This window comes from Anoplophora glabripennis, unplaced genomic scaffold (genome assembly GCF_000390285.2).
Source record: "Anoplophora glabripennis isolate ALB-LARVAE unplaced genomic scaffold, Agla_2.0 scaffold58, whole genome shotgun sequence".
NCBI classification, from domain to species: Eukaryota; Metazoa; Arthropoda; class Insecta; order Coleoptera; family Cerambycidae; genus Anoplophora; species Anoplophora glabripennis.
The window spans coordinates 1,268,121-1,293,893 of NW_019416277.1; the positions used below are offsets into that span (position 1 = coordinate 1,268,121).

The window sequence follows — 25,773 nt, forward strand, 5'->3', positions numbered from 1 at the left end:
AAACAGTAAAAAAAATGTATAATTAATATATGGATGGGAATAATTGGAAACTACTTTAAGTGGGACCACATTCATCATTGATGACGCTTTAAATGGGGATAAATATCTACATTTACTGCAAGAACTCCTTAACCCGTTATTGGAAGACATGCCTTTAAATATTATGAAATAACATGTGGCTTATGCCCAGTAGTGCACCCCGTTTTAGTAGGGCAGTAAGAGTTTATTTAAATACCACATTTTCCGATCGATGGATCGGTCGAGATAGTCTTTTTCCGTGGTCGCCTCGGTGTCCCGATCTTAATTCTCTCGATTTTTGTCATCTTAAGTCTTGTTTATCAAACTCCTATAAAATAGTAGGTAGAGAAAAATTATTAAATCGCATAATTACATACGCCGACATCATTAGAAATGATCACCACATGTTATTTTGATTATAGCAGAGGGGTTTGAGCAATTTCAGAAAATGCATTGAAGTTCAAGGTGCATATATTAAACATCTCTTTTTTCTTTGAATTCTATAGGAACCAAGATTTTTACAAAAATGTTAGTATCACATTTTTGATACAATAAATGTATGTTTGTTAATAAAATTCGATTTTCTCAAAAACGGTACAAGATATGGACTGATGTACGGTATACCTTTTTTTTAACAAAGTGAGGGAGGAATCGAACCATGAAAGAAAAATGTCAAATTTGACAACACTGTCAAAAATGTATAAATTTAATAAATGGATAATTTTGTCTGATCCTGTATAATCCAGTCATATTGAATATTATAAGTTTAAACTTGGAAATGAATGTTACCATGAGTTACTTTAATTACCCAAATTTCATTGTTCTCATGTCTTAGAACTTAGAAGTTATAATTGGAATTTGTGTTTTAAACTTTCCTTCTTTGAAGGTGAATAACTCCAAAACGAAGCCCCATAAAAAAAAATTATATGAAGTACTACCTACTATTATTTTGAGCTTCCCTGTACACCCCTTCATTTTTGACGTCCTTTTCGGACAACCTGTATATAAAAATATATTTTCTTTTTGATGGTAGACGCTGCCTTTTTTATTTAATGACTTTTATGATCACTCACTATATCTCTAACAGAAATTAGGTACCTATGTATATTTTTTGAAACATTAAATAAAACAGAATTATAAATAATATATCTTAAAATTTTACTAGCCTTTAAATTACGGATTTGTTATTTCCTTGCAATTGCCTTTCTTCTATTTGTAGTTTCTAAGAAATAACCATTCTCACTTTTGTCGCAAGTCACAGCTGGGCCGGCAACTTTTAGGTTATGAATTAGTGAAGTGAAATGAAAAGTAAGGTTTTGTTTTTATTATGTGAAAACTTTATTTTATCTTCTCCATTCCTTCATAGAAGATAGATTTGAGAATCTACAATGACACTCACAGAATATATTTCCACATTATCCGACAATCCTTACTTTGGTGCTGGATTTGGATTATTTGGTGTAGGAGCTGGAGCTGCCTTGCTACGAAAAGGATTCCAAGCCTCTCTTATATTTTTTAGAAGGCACTACATGATTACTTTAGAAGTCCCATGTCGAGACAAATCTTACCAATGGTTGCTACATTGGATGACTACTAAAGGTGCTCGTCAAACACAGCATCTTAGTGTTGAAACTAGTTTCGAACAAAAAGATAGCGGACACATAAAAACTAAATATGATTTTATACCAAGTATAGGGACTCATTTTTTTAGGTAAGTTAGATATTTAAAATTATATGTTTTTTATAATTATTGTATTTTATTGTTTTAGATATGGAAGTACGTGGATACGTGTAGAACGAACTAGAGAACAGCATACGTTAGATTTACATATGGGAACTCCCTGGGAAACTGTGCAACTGACAGCTTTTGGACGAAACAAAAGTCTTTACTTCAGAATACTTGAAGAAGGTATTGTTATACATAGCCTTCATAAATGTATACAAGCCACGTTACCGCTAAGCTTAGGCAACACAGCAATGCACTATTGGTAGTGGTAACAAAAATTTCCTAAATCTTAGCATCACCAATATTAATGATTCGTACCAATGAACAATGACAAACCGTTATGTTCGGGATAATGTGATCGCTGGTTTGTTGAATAAAATCTCATGAAAAATTACACCCGATGAAACAGAATATTGGGTTTTAATGTAATCTTGATCTTATTGTTTTAATTTTACTGAAATTTATTTGCCAATGTGAAGGAAACAAAATTACTGTTCCGAACAAAATTACTGGTTACTTGGCTTGTAATCATTTATGAAAGTTCTGTATGTAGTACCTAATAATAGTTATGTGAGTTAATAAGAAAATAAGTTCATCATTAGAAAGTTGGTGGGAAATTTTATCAGACGCACTCTGTCAAACTTTCTGCTCATATAGACAGGGACTAATTGTGTAATTGAATTTAATAACAAATGAGTTTGAAATCTCAAATAAATTATGCCCTTTCTAGTTTAATGAAAGTAAGCAATTCTTGTACCTCTGATAATATTGTTACTAAAATTATTACGAGCATGACATTTTAAATAGAAAACACTTTTAAGTTCCAAACTTTATGGAATTGCTAAATCAAAATTAATGTAAAATACTTATCCACATATGTTTCAAATTGTTAAATATAGTATGCATTCGAACCATTGCATACAGTTTAAAAATAAACAGTGAAACATTATGCAAACAAATTTTAATTAACAATATATTCTTAATTAATTAATTGTACTATAATTCGTGTCTCATACAATATTGTCAGCTAGACAGATGGCTTTAACTCAACACGAAGGTAAAACAATAATGTACGCTGCATTGGGCAGTGACTGGAGACCTTTCGGACATCCAAGACGGAAGAGACCTATTTCTTCAGTAATATTGGACGATGGGATCAGTGATAGAATTTTAAAAGACTGCCAAGAATTTATTTCGAATCCATTCTGGTATATAGAAAGAGGAATTCCATATAGAAGAGGTAAATCCATTATTACATTATTTACAATTTGTAAAATATTTATTCACCGCATAATTTCTTTTCATTTGCTTTTATAAAGTATGTCATTATTTGTTTTAATATACAGGGCATACCTGACTACGTGCTACAGTTTAGCAGTAGGTAGAACTTAGGTTGCCAACAGTGTCATTTTGATCAGAAGATTTCGGGTTTTGGGATCATTCTTTGGGCTTCGGATTTTAAGTAAAATTATTTGGGTTCCCTAAATACTCATATATATAGAAAGTTCATAATGACAACAAAATCAAAGCGATAACATCACATATTTATTTTTCAGAAAATTCTTTAATAACTAGGGCTGTCAGGTGTCCCGATTTAGGCGGGATTGTCCCGATTTTATTTGATTTGTCCCGCGTCCCGCCTCGCTCTTAATCGGGACGCAAAAATCCCGACTTTAAGTTATGTCGCATAAAGACGTATTTATACAGAGCGCACTGCTGGAATTTGCACCGGCAAGGGGGGAATTAGGTCTTTGCTAGTTTATTTAATTTTTAATTCCCGTGCCACATGGAGACAATTTGTGCCATCACTTACCACCACATAAGTAAGTAAATTTCATTATATTTATAAATGAAACAGATGCAGTTTTGGAAACTATGATTAATTATTTAAATAAGTGGTTTAACTATGATGACACTAGATTAAAATCATTAGAACTCATAACTCTGGAAAATGATTTTAATTTTGACAAAATTGTAGAAGTTGCCGAGAATTTTGAAATTGCAATAAATCAGGATTTATTGTTTGAGGAATATTCAAAGTTAAAATTGTTCTTGGCTGAACCCGATACCACTATTTAAAAATAATTTAATTTAAATCATTTTGTTATGACCAAAAATGGGTGTATTTCTTTACAAATGATATAGGCCCAAACCTGGAAAAGATTTGCAATTTTGTTTTCTCCTTGCCTCATTCTAATGCGTCTTCAGAACGTGTATTTAGCTTTATGAATAAAGTGTGGAGAAGGAAGAGAAACTCCCTGTTAATGAAAACCGTAGAAGCCGAACTAATGGTTAAGTTTAATTTTAAAATGACTTGCAATGAATTTTTCAATTATCTGAAAACCGAGACAGGAAAAAAAATTTGCGACGCGAAATCTAATGAAAAATATTTGCAATAATTTGTTAAGTATGTACAATGTTAAACAATAAAGCAATATACTTTGTATATTAAGCCTTTAATTTAACTTCCCTTTGTGCTGACTCAAATGTCCCGATTTTTAGTGTTGGAAACCTTACAGCCCTAAATAACACAACATAACCAGAATTTATTGGTTAATTTTTATGTACTCTCTCTCTCTGTGTAGATTATGTTATAGAATAAATCATTTTTTAGATCAAAAGTATTGCTCTAAGCAATATGTCACAGTTACACCTTATATACAAAAAAATACCAGTCTTTTCTATTCTAAGAAAATTTGAAAATTCATTGAAACAAAAAATAAAAAACTTCCATCCTTAAGTAAATATGAGAATTATCTATTCTACTTTAATTAAGGGATTACACCACCTTGAGATTTACAGAAAATCAGTTTTGTTTGTATACAAGGTGTATCTAAATAACACCGAAAAAATTCAAGGGGCGATTCTCCGATGAAAATTAATAGGGGTCTGGTATAAAATTTTTTGAAAGAACCCTCCCCTGAAAAGTTACGCCCCTCCTAAAATTACAAAAAAAAATTGTTTTTCTTTTTTATCTTCCATGTACATCAAGCTAAAGAAACCAAACTTGGTGAACATTATCTGTCAATAAAACTACACTTTTTGAAATTTTTTCAACCCTGAACTATTATTGTAAGGGGTTGAAATAATCAACCCCTATGACATTTTTTCTTATAATTTTTTTTTCGATAAAATTTTTTCCTTTTAAAAAATATGTCTAAAAAACCCCATTCATTTACTAACTTTTTGATCTCTTCAAGTTTCTTCGAAAAGTTAAGGATTTATGACAAAAAAAATAAATGTATTGTAATGTATTTTTAAAAAGATAAGCTGTTTAACGCGAGTGTATTTTGCCGAAAATGTCATAGGGGTTGATTATTTCAACCCCTTACAAAAATAGTTCAGGGTTGAAAAAATTTCAAAAAGTGTAGTTTTATTGACAGATAATGTTCACCAAGTTTTGTTTCTTTAGCTTGATGTACATGGAAGATAAAAAAGAAAAACAATTTTTTTTTGTAATTTTAGGAGGGGCGTAACTTTTCAGGGGAGGGTTTTTTCAAAAAATTTTATACCAAAGACCCCTATTAATTTTCATCGGAGAATCGCCCCTTGAATTTTTTCGGTGTTATTTAGATACACCCTGTATATTTATTGTTTATACTTTTAAGAGTATTTTAAGCAGTTAATCATATGAAAATTCATGCGCAACAAAGTACGCCCACATCTCAGGTAGCGAGTTAATAGGTACAAGCAGAGAAAACTTTGAAAAGGGGTATTGTATACTTTTATAAAAGATATTCTGAATCGGTCCTTTATAATGTTAGTTATTAATAAGCTTAGTATCTCAACGTAAATATTTTTATTTAAATAATTTCTATTAGTGTACAATTGCCCCATTGTACATTTCAGTATATTTTTCTGCACTCAGGGTATTTATCGATTTAATTAAGTCATTGCAGAGTACAGTCCATTATCTGATGGTATTTGGTTTTAAGAGGATGATGTACTTTTTTCTTTTTTCTCCAAAATACTTTCTTCAAAATGGTGGACAAGATATCTTAAGATTTACTAAACCGATTTTGATTAAATTTATATCACATATTCTTTATGATACATATTTAAAATGTGGCATAGGATTTTTATGATTAGATTAGACGTATATTTTTTATAATTTTTCAAAAATTTAGATACAAATTTGATTTTTTTTTTCTCAAACAGCTGTCATTTCTACAAAGATTCTTAAAAAAATTCCCTATGACACATTTTAGGTATTATTTTTCAGTTCTGAATAAGTAAGCAATTTTTTTTTATTTTTCACATGATGCCTGATAGAAAAAAAAGAGGATCCTAAGTGGATCTCTGCCATTTAAAAATTTTTTTTTTATTAATTTTATTTTTGAATTGTTCATAAAACTGATATATTTATGTAAAATAAAAATTATTTTACTGTGAATTAATTTTGATGGATTTTTTTTTGTAAATTCAAGGCTTTTTTGTGAAAAATTTTATACATTATTATTTTTCAAATATTCTCCATCACTAGCCACTACTTTTTCCCACCTTTCTGTCAGCATACAGATTCCACATCGAAAGAACAAATCATCTTTTGATGCTATGAATCAATCGATCCAATTTGTCATATCTTTGTAAGATTGAAAGCACTGCTTAGCCAGGCCATGTATTAAACCAATGGAGCAATATCTAGTGAATATGGCGGGTAGAGTAAAATATTTCATTTCAGCATTTCTAAGTATTTTTTGACTTCATAAGCAACATGTAGTCGAGCATTGTCATGTTGGAAAAATACTTTTACGTGTCTTTGCTCGAATTGCAGCCATTTTTCTTCAATGCACAGCTCAAACGCATCAACTGTGTTCGGTTGCGTTCACCAGTGATGGTTTTATTAGTTTGAAGCAGCTCATAGTACACAATACAAAGCTGGTTCCACCAAATATAGAGCATGAGCTTCGAACTATCAATATTCCGCCTTACCATCGATGTTGATGCATGACCAGGCAAACCCTACGATTTCGTACACTTAGGATTATCACAGCACATCCATTTTTCCTCGTCAGTGACGATACGGTGCAAAAAACTCTTTCTTTTTTGCTTTTGAAACAATTGTTCACACGTGAAAAATCGTCGTTTAACATTTCGCGGCTTCAATTTATATGGCACCGTAACCATGGTATTTTAACCCGTTTTTCCGAGCTTCAACTTATTTAGTTTTGAAGAATTCTACCTGATTTTAATGTTTCTAACACCTTGTATTTTTAATTTCTAATTCAATGTATTTTTTTATTTTAGGTTATCTTTTATACGGACCTCCCGGTTGCGGAAAATCCTCGTACATCACAGCTTTAGCAGGAGAACTAGGCTTTTCAATATGTGTACTCAATCTATCAGAAAGAGGTCTATCTGATGACCGGCTAAACCATCTGCTCAGTGTCGCACCTCAACAAAGTATAATTTTGTTAGAAGATATAGATGCAGCGTTTGTTTCGAGAGAAGACACTCCACAACAGAAATCCGCATACGAGGGATTAAACAGAGTTACCTTTAGCGGTTTATTGAACTGTTTGGATGGCGTGGCTAGCACAGAAGCTAGGATGGTGTTTATGACCACAAATTATTTAGAAAGGTAAAGATTTTTGCATCCATACAGTAGGTTTAACAAACTAGTCACAAAAATTAATATAATAATACGAATTGTGTATGGTTGGCGCCACTTTTCGATACCCAGTTTCAAATTTCTTCTGTAATAACACATACTTTCCTATAAATTTTTTGATTTCATTGCTACGTTAACATTCTCTCTTCAGCTTCTTCTCGGACAAATATTAAGGGATTAAAAAAAATCCTATAATTTTAGGTGATTGTCAAAAGGCTGCAACTTGGCGAAAAATGTGGTCATAGGGCAATAAAAAAAAAAACAAATTGCAGCTTGAAGTTTCTAGTGTCAGGATATGAAAGTCAAACATATTTCTCATCTTTCAGAAATCATAATCCAGCAGAAACAAAATTTTCAAAATTTTTGCTTCCGTTTCAAAAGGTCCATAGGTTTCCATAAATAAATTTTTTTAGGTAATTCCACTTCTCAGTTCTTTTAGTTTGATTCATCCTCTTTAATTTGAGCTGTTTAAGAGGTTTATATGATGATTTGTCACTGAGTTAACGTCATTCAAAACAAAAGTGAAGGTCACTTTGGCATTGATAACTCTGACAAACAAAAAGTTTCATATACTTTTTAAGAAAGTATGACAACCCCCTGTATTTTGATTCGCTGAAGACAATAGAGCAATCAGATATGCTCCATCACGTCAGGATTTTTACCTAACCTCTAAAAATAAACGGTGTTTCAGAAATATTTTCTTATTTTAGCCTTTAAAAAAGATATTCAGAATGTATATATCCAAACAAATTAATAGTAAAAGAAAGCTTAATAGTCCAACTAAATTACACTTGAAGAAAAAAAAATTGTTACCTAGATTTTTGTAAGTGGAAATGGTAAAAGGGCTTATAATAAACCTATAAAAAATAAATGCATGAGCAGGCGGCGGAGGGTTGATTTGGGGGGTTGAAAAGTTATGAAAAATTGTATTATTGGGATTTCTGGCAAAAGTTGACGTCAAACACAAAAGTATCCAATACAAAAGTTGTAGATCATGCAAAAATCTACAACTTTTGTAGAGGTCTCTTTTTAACAGAACCTCAAAATTTCCGAGAAAAATGCGAAAAACAGTTTTTTTTTATTTTTCGTTTTTTATTTCTCATTTCCGCAAAAATAATTTAATTTTAAGGAAACTTAGTGAAAGTATTTCTTTCTGTGTCTTAATAAATAACCACAAATTTTTTTAGATAAAGAAATCAAGAAGTTTCTGAGATATTCATTTTTTCCGCCTGAAACACTTTTTTTTCAAAGAAAAATTCTATTTAGAAAAATCATCATACAGAGTTCTGCCGGTAATCATTTTTTTGGTTTTGACATATACTTTTTGGTGAAATAAAAACATCTGTAATCACATTTCAAAAATATGCTCAAAAATGCAAAAAAATAAAAAATGACTTGCAACAATGAATTTTTCAGTAATTGTTGATAATTTTTTTAAATTAAAAAACATTTAAAAACTGATTACACCATTGAAGTCTACGGAAAAAAATTAAAAAAAAAAAACTGTCTTATTGTTTGACCCTAAACTTTATTTTTGTATAGTATTGCTATAAACATCTAAGTCGAATCGAATCGAATCTGTCGCATGTCAATGCACAAATTCCATTTCAGCAATACAAAGTATTTTCAAAGTCTACTGTTGACTTGAAATACAAAAACCCGAAATTTTGCAAAATCGTTTTATTTTTTTCTGGCTTTATTTGAAAGCAAATTTTAAAATAAATTGCTTATTTATATTGTCACTTTTTTCACTCTATCCATGGCGTCAACATTTTTGCAATCCGATGTTTCGTCTTCGAGGGGCCATCATTGGATTAATTTTTTTAAATATGTCGCCGCTGTGTGTATTGACTTTTATAATGTTATGACTTCTGCCAATGGATATTTTAACAGCGTTCAGAGCCGTATTCGGGAACAATTTTAAATGACAGCTAAAAACCTGTCATATTACAATAGTAATATCCTCTAACTCAGAATTAAAAACGACTTTAGATTTTGTCAGATAGATTTTTAGCAGCGATGTATTTAAAAAAATTAACTTGATGATAGCCACTCGAAGACGAAACGTCAGATTGCAAAAATGTTGATGCCATTGTATCGAGCGAAAAAAGTGGCATTGTAAATAAGTAATTTATTTTAAAATTCGTTTTCAAATAAAGCCAGAAAAAAATTAAACAATTTTGCAAACATTCGGGTTTTTTCAGATATCTACGGAATTACCCGGAATTTTAAAACTTGCTAAACGGCATATTGTTAGGTATAAAAAAAACACATCCTTATTGAAAAAAACTGAAAAACTTTATCTTGGACACACTGTATATCTATGAATTTATCAAAATTTAAAAAAATTAAGTACAATAATCGATTCTATGGAAAAAAAATTATTTACTTTATTCACTATTTGACTTATGTTTATATAGCAATACTGTACAAAAATAAAGTTTTGGGTCAAACAATGAGACAGTTTTTTTGTATTTTTTCCGTACAGTTGAACGGTGTAATCAGTTTTTATTTTTTTTTTTAATTTAAACAAATTATCAATTACTGAAAAATTCATTGTTACAAGTCATTTTTTTGCATTTTTGAGCATGTTTTTGAACTGTGATTACAGATTTTTTTATTTCATCAAAAAGTATATATCAAAACGAAAATAATAATTACCGGCAGAACTCTATACGATGTTTTTTCTAAGTAGAATTTTTCTTTGAAAAAAAAAGTGTTTCAGACCGGAAAAATGAATGTCTCTTCTTAATTTTTTTATCTAAAAAAATTTGTCGTTATTTAAGAAAGGTATACTTTCACCAAGTTTTGTCAGAATTAAATTATTTTTGAGGAAATGAGAAATAAAAAACGAAAAATCAGAAAAAAACCTGTTCTCGCATTTTTCTCGGAAATTTTGAAAAAGTTGTAGAGTTTTACATGATCTACAACTTTTGTATTAGATACTTTTTTGTTTGACGTCAACTTTCACTAGAAATCCCAATGATACAGTTTTTCATAAATTTTCAACCCCCGAAATCAACCCTCCGCCGCCCCTGCTAACACATTTATTATTATTATTTATTTCATTTATTATAAGCCACTTTACCATTTCCACTTATAAAATTCCAGGTAACAATTTTCTTTTTTTCCCCTCTAAATGTGACTCTTTATTAGGTAAGCGAGAACCGTTTATGTTTTCACATTCATTTAATCGCAAAGTGAAGTTTGCGATAGTTTGTTGAAGCATTGCACAAGGAATAGTGTTGATTTCTTTTGCAATTTTTTTTTTCAATTCTCTCAAATACTGCACCATTAGAGTGTATACTTTACTCTTAAGGTAGCCCCATAAGAAAAAAATCGGCTGGGATCAAATCGGGACTTCTCACTGGCCAGATGTCTCCACTGCCACTGATAACTCTTTCTGAGAATAACTGATGAAGAACATCCAACGATTGAATCATTGAATGAGAAGTGAGTCTTTCTTGCTGGAACAAAGTGTTGTCTCTGAATTACAGGTGTTAAAAATGTTCAGATCATATGGCAGTAGCGCCCATATGTAACTGTTTGAGTTGATCACGATTATCTTCAAAAAAAATAGGGGTCAATGACTCCTTAGTTTGATATGGCAGCCCAGACGACTGTTTTGGGTAAATGTGATGGTTTCTGATGATGGTTTTTGGGTTCTGCTCAGCCCAGTATCGATAGTTCTGCTTATTAACATGACCGTTTATGTGAAAATTTGATTAATAAAAAAACCATAATATGTTATTGCAACTAGGTACATTATAACGATTCCTGTACAGGCGACTCACAACAACTTAAGAATCATTGTTCCATGGTAACAAAAACTTTACAAAGTTAAAAAGCATTTGCCACCAGCAGAGTTGCGACGATTTAAATCAATTTGATTTAAATTGTGATTTAAATCATGATTTAACTGAAATTGTGTATAGCAATAATCTAAGTAAATCAAACTTCAGAAAATTCAAATAAAAAGTACAGTTTTTCCGGAGGATTTTCAGTCGGTCCACAAGCCCTTGCATTTCTACATTACACTTTTTAATGTAGCTCTACTACCACGTTTTCCATCAAGCTTACTTGATTTTTCAATCAAATATTGCCGAATAGGATCTTTTTTCCTTCCACTTCTATTAGAGAATTGTTGTGTTCGAAGAAATTGATGTCTAAAAAAAAAGGACGCAATCAGGAAATATCTACTTCGTGACAGAGATCAGGAATCAGGAAATGTTTTTTCCGCAACAAAGAAGACCCGGAGAAATGACATGTCCACCCGGAGCCTGGAGATGTACCATCAAAACCCGAAGACTCCGGGTCAAACCCGGAGATCTGGCAATTTTCAAGTTCTGACAGGAATTTTCATGTATGCTCTAGGTTAATTTACAGTAATTATAGAAAGATAGAAGGCACACATAGGGACACGGATCGAGAGGAAAGTATTGATACTTGATATCGGATTGAAACAGAAAGTATCGATACTTTAAAATATCGATACTAAAATATCCGTGGGTAAACATGAAAAAAAAGATGTTTAGAGATGTTAAAAAAAAGTAATCTGAAGCTTTCGAGAAAAAAAAATTAAAAATTCTAACCTGTACATTTCACAGAACACACGCATGACACTATATACTTTATGTACTTTCAGAACATCTGTAATGAACAGTAAACATTGTTTAACACATTTTCGCAAATTTCAAGTAAAAAAGTATGTATTTAATAAATAAATATTTGTTGTTTCAATCCATTTACAATTCATAGTGTTATTGAAGTTCTCCCACCCGTTTCATCTGTGTTCATCAACAAATTTGGAAACTTACAAAGTAAAATAAGCTGAACGTAAAGTAAATTAAAAAATGATAGGATACTATTGCTTCAGTATCAATTAGTGCTGGCAAAAACCAGAAAAAGTGAAACCGGTTAAGCGGGTTCCGTAAAAACCGATTTCAGATAAAACCGGTTAATTGTCTAAAAAAAAATCTGGAAGTCAAATTTGTTTACGAAGAAATCGATCTCCAAAAATAAAAAAAGGTCAATTACAATTGGACAAATCGATGTCTAAAAAAACAAGGAAGTAGGTCATCGAATAATCGGATATTCGAAGATTTGAATAACCGAATAACCGGTTTTCGGATATTTGAAGAATCGAATAACCGGTTTTCGGATTTCATAAAAATCCAAATTATCCGAAACCGGTTAACCGACTATCGAAAAAATCAGTTTCAGTTGCCAGCACTAGTATCAATATTAGTATAAAGTAACGAAAGTAAAGTATCGATACCAAAATACCTTGGTATCGAAACAAAAGTATCGATACCCTCTAAGTATTGAATCGTTCGCGACCCTAGGTAGGTTACCTACACTACACCTATTCCATTTGTAAGTTTAAACAAAAATTTTCTCTGTTAATATAAGTACTAATACATTGTTAATGTCAATTATTAGGATGTTTATGTAAAAAATAAATAATCAAAAAAAATTATAATTTTTTGATTAAAAAAAAATCATGATTTTTTATTTTATTTTTTTTAAATCGTGATTGTTATCAACCCTGGCCACCAGCGGCATTTCTCTGGAACGTGCCTATTACACCAGCGTATGGAATCAAAAACAAATATATTAGCTATAGCTCAAAATCACTGGAAATCTCTATTTTTTGTTAAAGTAGTTAAGATTTTGAAAGTACACAGGGTCAACATAAAAACTTTTTTTCTCTAAAATGCCTCCTTGTGAAGCAATTTTTAACCAATTTTGAGTATTAAAATGCCCATAGATCCCCAAGAATGTATACTTTAGAGAAAAAAGTGCAAGAACAAAAAGGGAACAGAACAATATTTTGTCTGTGACTGTGTAATTAATTACTCGGGAACTAATTATCGTACAGAAAATCTAAGCAGGGTTTTGAAAACTTCAAACTTCAAAGTATCCTCTATTAGACCAGGCAGGATCTGTTTTGGTGTAGATATTTTATATAGTATCGCTAATTTTTGCTTTAATGGCTCCAAAATGATATAACAAAACATAATTTCATTATGCGCGCGCTTCAAAACGTGTGCTAAATATTAAACAAATTGTGAAAAAATTGGAAAAAATTATATTTTTTTTCTCTTTTTTTCAACACAGTTCAAAAACTATTCATTTTAGAGAAAAATTGAAGAGGAAAAAAAGATTCGTAATTAAATTTTACACAAGATGTACCCATTTTCAAATAAAAAATACATAATTATTGCAAATATAGCAAAAACAAAAACAAGTGAAAAAAATTACAATATTTTTGCGATTTTTTTAAAAGTACTTATAAGTAGGATCTTCATATTTGGCCAAAAAAATATTTTTGATATAGGTAATAAAACATTACACCAATTTTCGTTAAAATCGGTCTGACAGTTTTCGAGTAATAATTTTGCAATCCAGATTTTTGAAAAATAATTGAAATTTTTGCAAATTACCTAAACCTAAATTAAGACTTCTAGACACTTGAAAATTTTATCACATAAAAAGGGCACTCAAACTTTAAAATGAGTCCAGAAAAATGGAAATCCGTTAATTAGGAGAGCCGTGGTAATTGTTTAAAGATATGCGTAATTTTTGCGCTTATAAACAAATAGAATAACTTAATAAATTCATTATAATTATTATTTTTTTAAATTATGCTTTTAAAGTTCTCGGAAAGATGCTTCTTTAAACAAAAAAGTGATTCGTTAATTGGTTCCAGAGTTAGTTATAATCGATCAAAGTTGACCGACATTTGTGACGTAACTATGATGTCTGGAGGGCTGTTTTTTAAACAAATACCTTTGTTATTCCGAGTACCTTCTGGGAGTGAATTTGCAAAACTTGCGCCCTTGTGCAACCCATATAAAATGTCGATTAAAACTATTGGACTGAGCATGAAATTCACGAAAAATCTATGGGAGGTAGTGGTGGGGGGAGTCGAGAGCACGTTCAAAATAGCGGCGTGCTTAAAAATTTTGATTATCTTGGCTTCTAGTGGTCCGATTTTGATGTTTTTTTTTAAATCGATGTCTCGCGAGCTGAAAAAAAAAGAATAGTTTTTTCAACTCAACAAATTGTAGAAAAGCACAAAAATACTAGTAAACACAGTTAAATTGTGCAAACAAGCATACAAGCACAAAAAATTACGAACGTCTTTGGATTAACATTTAATCTAGGGTCTTAGTTGCTGACTTTACCTTGGTAATTTCTGAAACACCAACTTAAGAAAATCAAATTTATTGAGAGCCAAAACAAATCTGGTCATGTGGAACTCGGGCATTTATGAAGGCACTGTAGTTAATGTTAAATTTCAGGTTAGACGCTGCACTGATTCGTCCAGGCAGAGTGGACCTTAAAGAATATATAGGGTGGTGTTCTAAAAGCCAAATTGAGAAGATGTTTTTGAGGTTTTATGATGGGGAGGATGCAAAATCTCAAGCAAAAGTGTTTGCTGAAAAAGTTGCATTATTTAACAAAAATGTGAGTCCGGCTCAAATCCAGGGATTCTTCATGTTCCACAAAAATTCGCACCCACAAGAAGTTATTGATGATTGTAAACTTATTTGGGAACTATAGAATTAATAAGTGCAAAATGTTATTTTTTTTACTGTACATATAATTAACTTGCAGAGATTTATTAAAACTTAAATAAATATAATTTTCAAATTATTTTTATTGTGTATGATGACCGTTTTGTGTTGTATACAGATGTGACGAACCTGTATGATTCATTCGAGTTATGCGAACCATGTTATGATTCATTTTTCACGTCAGTTTGCAATTTAGTAGATATACTTTTTGGGATTGATCAAATTCTCAAGGTAAACGACACCTAAAAACAACTTACGAGAAATGCAGACAAATGGTTTGTTCAGTGGCCACCACGTTCCCCCAATTTTAATCCATTGGAGGTTTATGAATAACGATGTTTATTCTAAATTGGTTGAGAATATTGATCTGAAAGAGGCGTATAATGTTAATAAGTGCGATTCATCCTCTGTGGCTATCCCTAACATTGTATGACTTTCAAAAATCGAAAATATCTTGAAAAAGTTTTATGAACGTCAGGAGTAAAAAAATATTCTAAATAAAATGTTATGCTACCATGAACGTCCATGGGTGTATATCAGAAAAAATGAGGGAACAAAGTAGCCCCTTCCTCCCAGTTTCTACATTTGTTTGTTATGTCTTTTGCAATAGTATCGTTGAGAATTTGCTTAATCGCATCTCTACTAAACTTTAAACTGATACGTGAAAAATTGACATGAATTATTGAATTATTGCAAAAAAGAATTTAAATCTTTTAAAGATACATTTTTGTATATGGGTAAGTAAGGTTAAACCTCATATTTTGTCCTTGAAAATACACAGACCTGTTTTTTGGTTACGTACAGTGTGGAACAGTCAAATGGAATAAATTCAGTATTATTGTGTATATTTATAAAAAATGCCAAGACATATCGATTTTGGATTCTGAAATGACATCCTGCAACGTAAAAATTTCTTCCCCAAATTCAACCTCCTTCAAATGGCAGTTACCAGCGCCGTAGCAGAGTAGGCACACGCCTATGGGCGCAAGCTGCTAGAGGCGCATGGCAGGGAGTTGAATACAAAAATTTATATTTTTGCAAAAAATAAATAAGATCCACTTCTTATTTGTGGAAGGGCGAAATGGGCGGAGACTATTAGACGCCTTCATTATAGCCATCTTTCTCTATCGCGAGGATTTCTATTACTTACTTTATCGCTCTCACGTAACGGCTGATGAACCATGGGGACTTTCCGACCCTGTATCTGAAGTTACGTGAGAGCGATAAAGTAAGCCATAGAAGTCCATGTGATAGACAAGGATGGGTATAGTGAAGGCGTCTAATAGTCACCGCCCATTTCGCCCTTCCACAAATAAGATCCACTTCTTATTTGTGGAAGGGCGAAACGTGCGGTGACTATGAGACGTCTTCATTATAGCCATCCTTCTCTATCGCATGGATTTCTATGGCTTACTTTATCGCTCTCACGTAAATTCAGATAGACCATCGGTACTTTCCTACCCTGTATCTTCTTTTTAGTTGAAAATGTTGAATGTTGAAAAAGAACACTGAAATTGTTTTTGCTAGCCTGCAAGAAGAAAACCCTGTTTTTATATATGTTTTATTTGTTGTAACAAATTTCCTTCGGCAGACCATTAATTTTTGCAATAAATATTATAAATGTACACAATAATTTATATACTGAATTTATTCCGTTTGGCTCTTCCACACTGTATATTTATTCCTTAGAGCACATACTACCACATATGTGATACTACATGGATGAAGTACGTTTACAGTGACAGTGTACGAGTGACAGAGGGGGAAACAGAGTTTGAGTATTATTTTGCTCTCTTGCGCAGGCACGTGATTGGCTAACGCTCGCTATCGCTCGGGCGAAGGGGGGATCTCCCTACCTACTCTTCCTCAACGATTAGAGAGAGAGAGAGCGAGTACCCAGACTATTGCCTTATTTTCTCTCTACAGCCTTTACACTTTTTAATACGCGGTGCTTCCTCCATGTATGTTCTAAGATCTACCCCATTATAGATAAAAAAATAGGTAAAATACTTTTTTTATAAAGTTCCTATAGCATTAATTCTCTATTTCACATTTATCATCGCATTCACATTAACAATTATTTCTATAGTATTCCAAATTTATCTTGTTCACGAGATTTAGATGTTCAGAGGTGATTTGTTCATATATTCAAATTAGAGATGGGCACTTTTCGGAAAAGTGTGTTACCGACATGTCCGTTGGACATGTCGATGAATTGTCCGGACATGTTAGGAAAAGTACTTTTGACCTTGAATCTAATGAGGCACCTATCGCATCTTACACACGGGCATTGTTTTACCGGTCGGTAGCCGATCGTCAGACCTGACGGCGACGTTTCTGTGTAAAGATGTATCTAACTATGTGTAATTTAAAATTTTAGTCGTTGTTTTGCCGATCGTTTTAAATGCCGATCGGCAAAATACCGTCCGTGTGTAAGGAGGCGTATGAGTGATGTCATGTTTTCACAGGTCACTGCTTGAGAGTACACAAAGCAAAATATTTTATTCTACTGAATACATGTCGATATATTTTACTTATTACCTACCTTTATCTTTTTTATAAACTGGTTTCTAATTTTCCTGCCAATACAATTATTTAAATGTTTTTCCATCCTACTGGAATTCTTAAAAATTGTTTTTGAACAGTAGTTACATTTATAATGATTTTTACTCAATTCAGAAAAATATAACCAAACTGTTAAATTTGGCGTCATACTTCATTTATAAACTATTTGTTTATTAAATATTAAATTAAGAATCAACTGATTACTATTTACTAATCGTTAACTTTGGAACTTTGCTAAAAATAATAAAATATGGACATATAAAAGAGGTTATATTTTTAAAATGTCTGGTTCAGTTGAACAATTACCAACAAAATTACAAAAAAATGGCTAAATATCTTTAATTCTACATGTACCAACCTCAAAATTTGTTTGCGGGAATTATGAAATGAACAAATAATTCCGCGCATGCGCATACTACTTTTCAATCTTGAAAAGTGTCCTCAGGACATGTCCACTTTTCACGATATGTCCGATGGACATGTCCAGCTGACATGCCCGCGGCACATCTCTAATTCAAAAATATAAAATTCTTCATTATAAATAATTATATTTATCAGAAGACCTAGGTAAAATTTTGCACAGAAGATGCTTGCCCTGTTATTATGGTCTTCTATTTTTGTCACTCCTAATGCGGACTCTTTTCTTATGTTAAATATGCCTTTTCTCAAAAAACAGAAACGAGGGAGAGATAAGCTTACATGCATACGTAAAACATAAGGACAAATAATGTGTTTGTGAAGTTCGCTGGCATTGTTGTTTTATTCCTTGGAATAAAATAAATCAGTAAAATTAAATTAAAAAAAAAACTAAATATGAAATAATAAAATTAACACTTCCTAACTAAGCGGGAAATATCGGAACTACCTTCAGATAGACTATACTTTCCTGATTTTATATACAAGGTGTTAAATTTTCAATGTTAATTACTTAAACAATCTTATAATTATGATGATGAAACAACCCAAATGATGTTCTAAATTCCTTATTTATTGAAGTAGATTTTTTAGATAGATCTTTTAAACAGGATTATTTAATTATATCTATAAAAGTTTATTTGATCACTCACACATTTATATGTAGGTACCCCTAGACATGCACATACGTATATATTTGTATTATTTCTTTTCTGGCCCTTTTTTCTTTCCCTTTTTGTCTTTCTTTTTTCTAAATTTGCCAAAACCTTTCCTCACCATGGTGCCTCTCCACCAAGCTTGGATTTTCGTAGCTGCTTCATTTCTTTTCTGAAGTATCATTTTCTTTTCTTCCTGTTGTATTTTGTAAATTTTATAGTCATTTATTTCTCTTTCGCGTTTCAAGTACTATAAATGTTACTCTAATTATTATTTGATTTTTAATCAGAAGCATATAATACCTACTGTTTCTTTAAGAATTTTTGTTGCTTCATTCTGTTTTTCTCTTTTGTCTTTCATGGCTTCTATTTTAGCTTCCAGTTGTTTACAGTCCTTGTTATACTTTTTCTCCCACTTAGCTGTTTCAATGATAATATCCTAAAAACGAAACTTATTGTCTAAAATCATTCGAAATTTAAGATTTATCCATCTAAAATAAAACTTGGCCTCTCAATGTTTAATTTCACAGAGGTAAGATATTTTACTAGGAAAATTTTTCAGTAAATCAGTCTACTAACACGTAAAAATGGAGAAAGGAAGAAGGAAATCCTTGGAATGGATTTGAAAAAATTGTTATCAATTTATGTTTCCCCTACTTTCAACAAAAAATGGTTAAGACTTGGTGGATAGGTACAATACATATAGTGAATTCGGAAGTAAATGGACCATACTTGAAGAACAGTTCCATGGAAACTGGATTTTTAAGATAACCGAAGACTAAATATAAATATGAGCTTAAGGCTATCAGTCGCTAAGAACACTTTAAACTGTTTTTTTATTTTCTGTCATAGATCTTATATTGGTAGTGATTTTGAGATAAAACAGATGCCGCTAAAATGTACTGTTCCAGAGAAAAATGAATTTCAATTTTTACTGCAGTCATCTGTTACGGAAAGCCGAACAATTGGGAGTGTTGTAATCTATTACAATATTCTTTGATTTAAATCTCATCCATTAAAAAGTCAGCGTCAGCACTTTTGAAATAATTTTTCAGTAATATCTGAGAACTGACATGTCTGAGGCAATTAAAATTAATCTTCAAACATATCATTCGCTGCGTCAATGGCGTATGGTAGAATTTTCGAAACTATTTTCTCCATCTATGTATATTTCCAGGAAAACTCAATTTCCTACCACTTTTTCAACTCCGATTTGGCTAATTTCTTTTCTAAATGTTGGTAACAGTCCGAATAAGCAGGTATTTAGGAAAAAAAACAATTGAAAAAGTTGCCGGAAAATTGGAAAATTCGATAAAAATTTAAACTTAAATTTAAAATTGAAATTTGGACAGGATCAGTTAGTTTTTAATAAATTCATGTTTTTTTTTCCTCATTATTTAACTCATGAATTTACTGTCTAATAGCCTTTATTGATACAATTATATGAAAGAATTAAATTTAAAAAATATTTATAATAATTCCAATTCAGATAGGGCTTCTACCTTTAAATTTATAATTAAAACGATAATATTTTAATTAATTAATTTATTCTAAAAGTTGTATTTATTATTAATATTACCTTACCTTTTGCATTTCACTATAAGCTGCTACTATTTCTTGATGAACTCTGGACTCTTTATACATATCGGCATCTATTTTTTTTAATTCCTTTAACTTTTGTTGTTCCTTTCCTTCCAGCAAAATTTCGTTCATCTCAATTTTTGAATTCTGCCATTTTTCAATATAATCTGTTTTTATTTCGCTCTCAACTAAAAAGTCCTGCAGAATATATTTGTTAAATTAAAAAATAATGTTTCTAACGTCAGTCGGCTTTTTAGTTTTAATTCGTAGACGAAAGGAAGCAAATAATTTTGAAAAACATACTTACTTATTAAATTGATACAGTGAAAGCTAGTAAACAATTTATCGGTACAACTCTATTTAGTATTTTTAAGTCTAAATTATATAAAAAGAATGTTGAGAAACCAAGGGTATTTATTAGTACATATACAATGAGAAGATCCTATGTTATCTTCTCTCTATGGAGGGTATACAATGAGTGAATAATGTTAAAAAATTGAGTCATTTCTCGGGTCACGTAAAGGCGGCGCTGATGTAAGTAGGGTATGAAAATGACGCGCAAGAAACTTGTATGCGCAACTTCATTACTAGACTCTCCACTACAGTAGATCAGCACTATACAACGGCGACTTTAATTTGGGTTACAAAACGGGATCCGAATTTGTACGCGCAGCCATAAGAGTCATCACTCCTTGTTTACACTCCATACTTCTTAGAATAAAATAAAAGAAATTTATCTTAGAAGAGGAATAAAAATCTGACAGTCGATTTTTCAAGAAAGACTGATGAAAAATTCCGTTTCTACTGTTAATGTTCCCTACTTTTATAAATAGTAGGGTACACCTCATTTGAAGGCACTTAAAAATAGATAAATTATCGATTTAAGCTTTTAAATTAAAATTCATACCAAAGTGGAGGGTTAATTTTTTTGCAGACAAAATTATAAAAGCACTGTTTCATTATCATAACAAACCTCTATTTCATCCTTTATTTTTCCAATATCAGCCATACATTCGGCAATTCTTCTGTGATAAAATTTCTCTTCATCATATAAAGTACATTCAAGTTCTTTGAGTTCAGTTTGCAGTCTCGCTGTTTCTTCCTTAGTATGTTTTTCTTCCAATTTAGATTTGTTATATTTCTTAACAACTTCTAGTAATTTTTTATATGTACCTTTACTTGTTAGTTCTTCATAGGCAGTCTGTATAGTTTGTTCAATAAAATTAAAATTTTTGTTAAATTTTGTTATATTACGTTTAACGTTTTCAGCGATTTGATTGTCTGAACTTTCCACGGTTTTCTGTGGTGTCCTTGACGAAGCTTTGGTCTCATTTCTTATACCTAAATCATTCCTTATTCTTTGTAAGATAAATAATTTATCTAATATTTCTTCAAGAATACACTGACATATGTGTACACAAAGATTTTGAGGCAAACTTTCACTATCTCCTATTAACTCTTGCATATTTTCATATAGGAAATGAAAACTCTTTAGTTGCAATACCAACACCTTTCAATAAGAATGAAAAGGTATAAAATTATTAACAATTTATATGTATTTTCCGTACGAATTTTATAATTTTTTATATTTCAATCACTTCAATATTATAGATAGGTACACAATGCTACATTATATAAGAATATATTTGAATGTTTGTTCGATACGGAAATGGGGTACCTATGGCTACAGCATAGATATCTACGTTCTTACATATTTCTTTTGGAATACCTACATTGGACGAACACAAAGTCGTAAAACTTTATCATTCAAAAACTACTGTAAAGTACTAGTATACTGAGGGAAATCGACAAATAGAAATGTTTTGCTAAGGTAATTTTTATTGTAACAGTAATTTTTCAATATTATATCTCAGACAATATAGCTTATCGCCACAGACTGCGTGTTAAATGCTGGAAATTGGCGACCCGAAAAGGATGCAGGCATTTGTCAGCCGGCATCCAGCACTAAAATTTAGCGCGGTAACTCTTCTACTTGGTAATAGGAGCAGTTCTAGCGATGGCTTTGTTGCCAAATAATAACAGTCAAATAAATATAATGCATTCAATTATGTAATTAAAGAGATATGGAACTTATCTTTTGTTTGGAAATCACATTTGTGATAAATTTTTCAGTTATTTTTTCGATTTAACGCACCGTTTCCGAGTTATACGGCCTTTTTACTATATGACGTCATACACCTATTTCCAAAATTTATTTTCGACATACGGATTTCGGACCTTTTGCATTCAACGCAGAACGGACAATCAGAATCAGGCGTGTCGGAGAGATTTTTCTAATTATTTTTTCGATTCAACGCACTGTTTCCGAGTTATACGGCCTTTTTACTATATGACGTCACACATCTCTGGCTTCCATAATTTATTTTCGACATACGGACTTCGGAACTTTTGCATTCAACGCACAACGGACAATCAGAACCAGGGGGTATGGGGTAGATTTTTTCAATAATTTTTTCGATTTAACGCACCGTTTCCGAAGTTATAAGACCTTTTTTACTGTATCACCTCACACACCTCTTGTTTCCGAAATGTATTTTCCATATGAGGACTTCGGACCTTTTGCATTCAACGCTGAAGGGACAATCAGGACTATGGATGTCGGCAGATTTTTTCAATTATTTTTTCGATTCTCCGAGTTATAAACAGTTTTTTATTCTATGATGTCACACACTGTTGTTGGTCCCGATTTTTTATTTTTTTGACATGCGGCCTTAGGACGTTTTTCACTCGATCACCAAGCAGAACTATGGGAGATTTTTTGACGTTTCGAGTATTCCAAGGTACAAGTAAATACTGTTTTTTTTCTTTCATATATTGTGACACCCCTCTCTGCCTCACTCACCGAGTGCTCTACTCAGAATTAAGGGGAGATTTGTTTATATTTCCAGCCATTTCCGAGTTACGAGCAAAAAGCGTTTTTTTCTCATATGTTGTGACGTCATAGCTCGATGACGAAGGCCACGCGCTCTACCACACGCTCCCTCCTTAGGTGTCCTGAAGAGTCCCCAGAGACTCCTGAAGACAGCAGAGAGAGAGAGACAGAAAGAGAAAAACCCTCTATGAGGACAAAGTCACTCTATCTATCGCACACTATAACAACTTTATCTCTCTCGCACACAATCAGACAAAAACGACAGAAACGAACCTTCCTTTAAAAATATGTACATGGGATTTATCCATTATCAGAATAACCCATTTAAAAAAATTAAAATGGGTTATTCTGATGACGAAGAATAAAACATAATAAAAGTGTATTATTCAAATAACAATAATGTGCAAATATATTTTGGAGGACGAATCAAATGCCAACAGAAATATGGGTGATTAATTAACAATGGGAAAATCGAAAGCTGAAGATACTACACGTGAAATTGTGACTATTGGCGCAAACATGCCTTATCCGAAAGTTGATAGTTTCGGAAATACAGGGTGTTGAAAGTTGAAATTTTAAATCGTTTTTTTGCGATTATTCTGAAAATATGTAGGTTTGGAACTTGAAAATTTGTGAAACTATATTTTTTTGGGCGACGAATAAGATGCGTGTTGTAATTTTAGCATTATTCGTAGAGGGCGCACTAACGACCAATTTTACCGAAAATTTAGTTAATAACTTTTTACCCTGTATGGTCTAACATGAAACTTGATTCAAAACCTGAAAGAGCAATCATTTTCCATTAACTGTGTATTCTTGTTTCATTACGGTATCTCGATCCATTTTCGAGAAAAATCGATTTAACGAACATGTTTTGATAATACGAGAAATTAAAAATGAAACAAACCAAGTGTTTCTTCAAGTTATTACCACAATTAAGAATGAAACAAATGAAATTCGTAATAATGATTTAAAGTCACGGTTCGAAGAATCCACCGTTGACATTTACACACTTTACACAACGTTTTCTGAGAGATCTTCGAGTTTGAAACAACATATTGGGATTGTGTTTGACTTCGTTGGCAGCGATTTGTATTCTTTGCCACAACTCTTCACACGAACCAATAAATTTTTCCAAATAGAAAAATAAAGAGGATTGAAGTCCGGACTTCTAGGTGGCCAAGTAAAAATGCTTCCACGGCTTGAAGAAGTTCCACTTTAATTAAGAAGAGACGTGTGATTCATGCACGACGGAGCTCCACTAGCCAGTGCGTGCATATTTAGATGCAGTTTTTCCAAATCGCGGAATTGGCCATATAATCATTTTTGCTTGGCCATCCAGAAGTCCGGACTACAATCCTCTTGATTTTTCTATTTGGTATCGAATGAAAGATATAGTTAACAAAGAATCTATTGGCTCGTGTGAAGAGTTGTGGCAAAGAATACAAATCGCTGCCAACGAAGTCAGACGCAATCCCAATATGTTGTTTCAAACTCGAAGATCTCTCAGAAAACGTGTAAAGTGTATCAGTGTCAACGGTGGATTCTTCGAACAATTACTTTAAATCATAATTACGTATTTTATTTGTTTTATTGTTAGTTGTTGTAATAACATGAAGGAACACTTGGTTTGTTTCGCTTTTAATTCCTCATACTATCAAAACATAGTGTTCGTTAAATTAATTTTTCTCGAAAACGGAGCGAGATACCGAAATGAAACAAGAGTACATAATTAATGAAAAAATAATAACTCTTTCAAGTTTTGAATCAAGTTTCATGTTAAATATACATAGTAACAAGTTATTAACTAAATATTCGGTAAAATTGGTCGTAAGTAGCGCCCTCTATGAACAATGCTGAAATTACAACAGGCATCTTATTCGTCATCTAAAAAAATATAGTTTCACAAATTTTCAAGTTCCTAACCTACATATTTTCAGAATAATCGCAAAAAAAACTATTTAAAATTTTAACTTTCATCATCCCGTATTTCCGAAACTATTAACTTTCGGATAAGGCATATTTGCGCCAATTGTCACCATTTCAAGTGTAGTATCGTCAGCTTTCGACTTTCCCATTGTTAATGAATCACCCTGTATTGCATTTTCAAAATTGTATTGAATTTATTAAATTATCCTGTACCTAAGATACATCTAATTGAAATTTTGTTATTTACAAATATGAACAATTGAATTAAAATATCAGATTTTTTCCTTTAAAAACGCCTAATACGAATTTTTACTGTTTTTGATAGTTTTTTTGAACACAGTCCGTAGGGCATAAAATTTTGACTGAAACATAAATGAAGTATGCTGAGGTAGATTTCATGGAGTAGGTCCATGCCGAAAAGAAATTGAAAATTCGGCCATTATATAGAGCCTTCATAAATGTTTACAAGCCACGTGACCGCCGAGCTTAGGCAAACCAACATTGCACGATTGGTACTGATAACGAAAATTCCCAAAATGTTGGCGTCACCAATATTAATGACTCGTTTTCAATGATCAATGATAAACCGTTACGTCTACGCTCGAGAAAATGCGATCGCTGATTGGTTGAATAGAATCTCATGAAAAATTACACCAATCACAGCCGGTGAAACAGAACGTTGTGTTCCAAACAAAATTACTGGTCACGTGGCTCATAATCATTTATGAAGGTTCTGTATCGCTTGCCCACAAATGTTGACGATTTTAGGCCGTAAGGATCCGGAGGACATTGAAATC

The 25,773-nt window shown here is 31.8% G+C and overlaps 2 protein-coding genes across 3 annotated transcripts; one reads left to right on the plus strand and one right to left on the minus strand.

Annotated features, from left to right (window-relative positions):
• Nucleotides 1-1,105: 1,105 nt before the first annotated feature.
• LOC108917604 (mitochondrial chaperone BCS1) lies at nt 1,106-14,997 on the plus strand. Of its 2 annotated transcripts, XM_018724293.1 has the most exons (6): nt 1,106-1,326; nt 1,385-1,729; nt 1,788-1,927; nt 2,772-2,984; nt 6,992-7,325; nt 14,663-14,997. In XM_018724293.1, exons 2-6 carry the CDS (start codon nt 1,407-1,409, stop codon nt 14,922-14,924), a joined length of 1,272 nt encoding a protein of 423 aa, XP_018579809.1. In that variant the 5' UTR covers nt 1,106-1,326; nt 1,385-1,406; the 3' UTR covers nt 14,925-14,997. The 2 variants fall into 2 exon arrangements, with proteins under 2 accessions (XP_018579809.1, XP_018579810.1); XM_018724294.1 differs by having other exon boundaries at nt 1,106-1,729.
• Nucleotides 14,998-18,619: 3,622 nt separating this feature from the next.
• LOC108917598 (IQ domain-containing protein G-like) lies at nt 18,620-21,486 on the minus strand. Its single transcript, XM_018724286.1, has 5 exons — nt 21,409-21,486; nt 21,128-21,355; nt 20,158-20,352; nt 18,881-19,012; nt 18,620-18,823 (listed from the first exon to the last, which is right to left on the minus strand). Exons 1-5 carry the CDS (start codon nt 21,484-21,486, stop codon nt 18,620-18,622), a joined length of 837 nt encoding a protein of 278 aa, XP_018579802.1.
• Between the last annotated feature and the right edge of the window lie 4,287 nt (nt 21,487-25,773).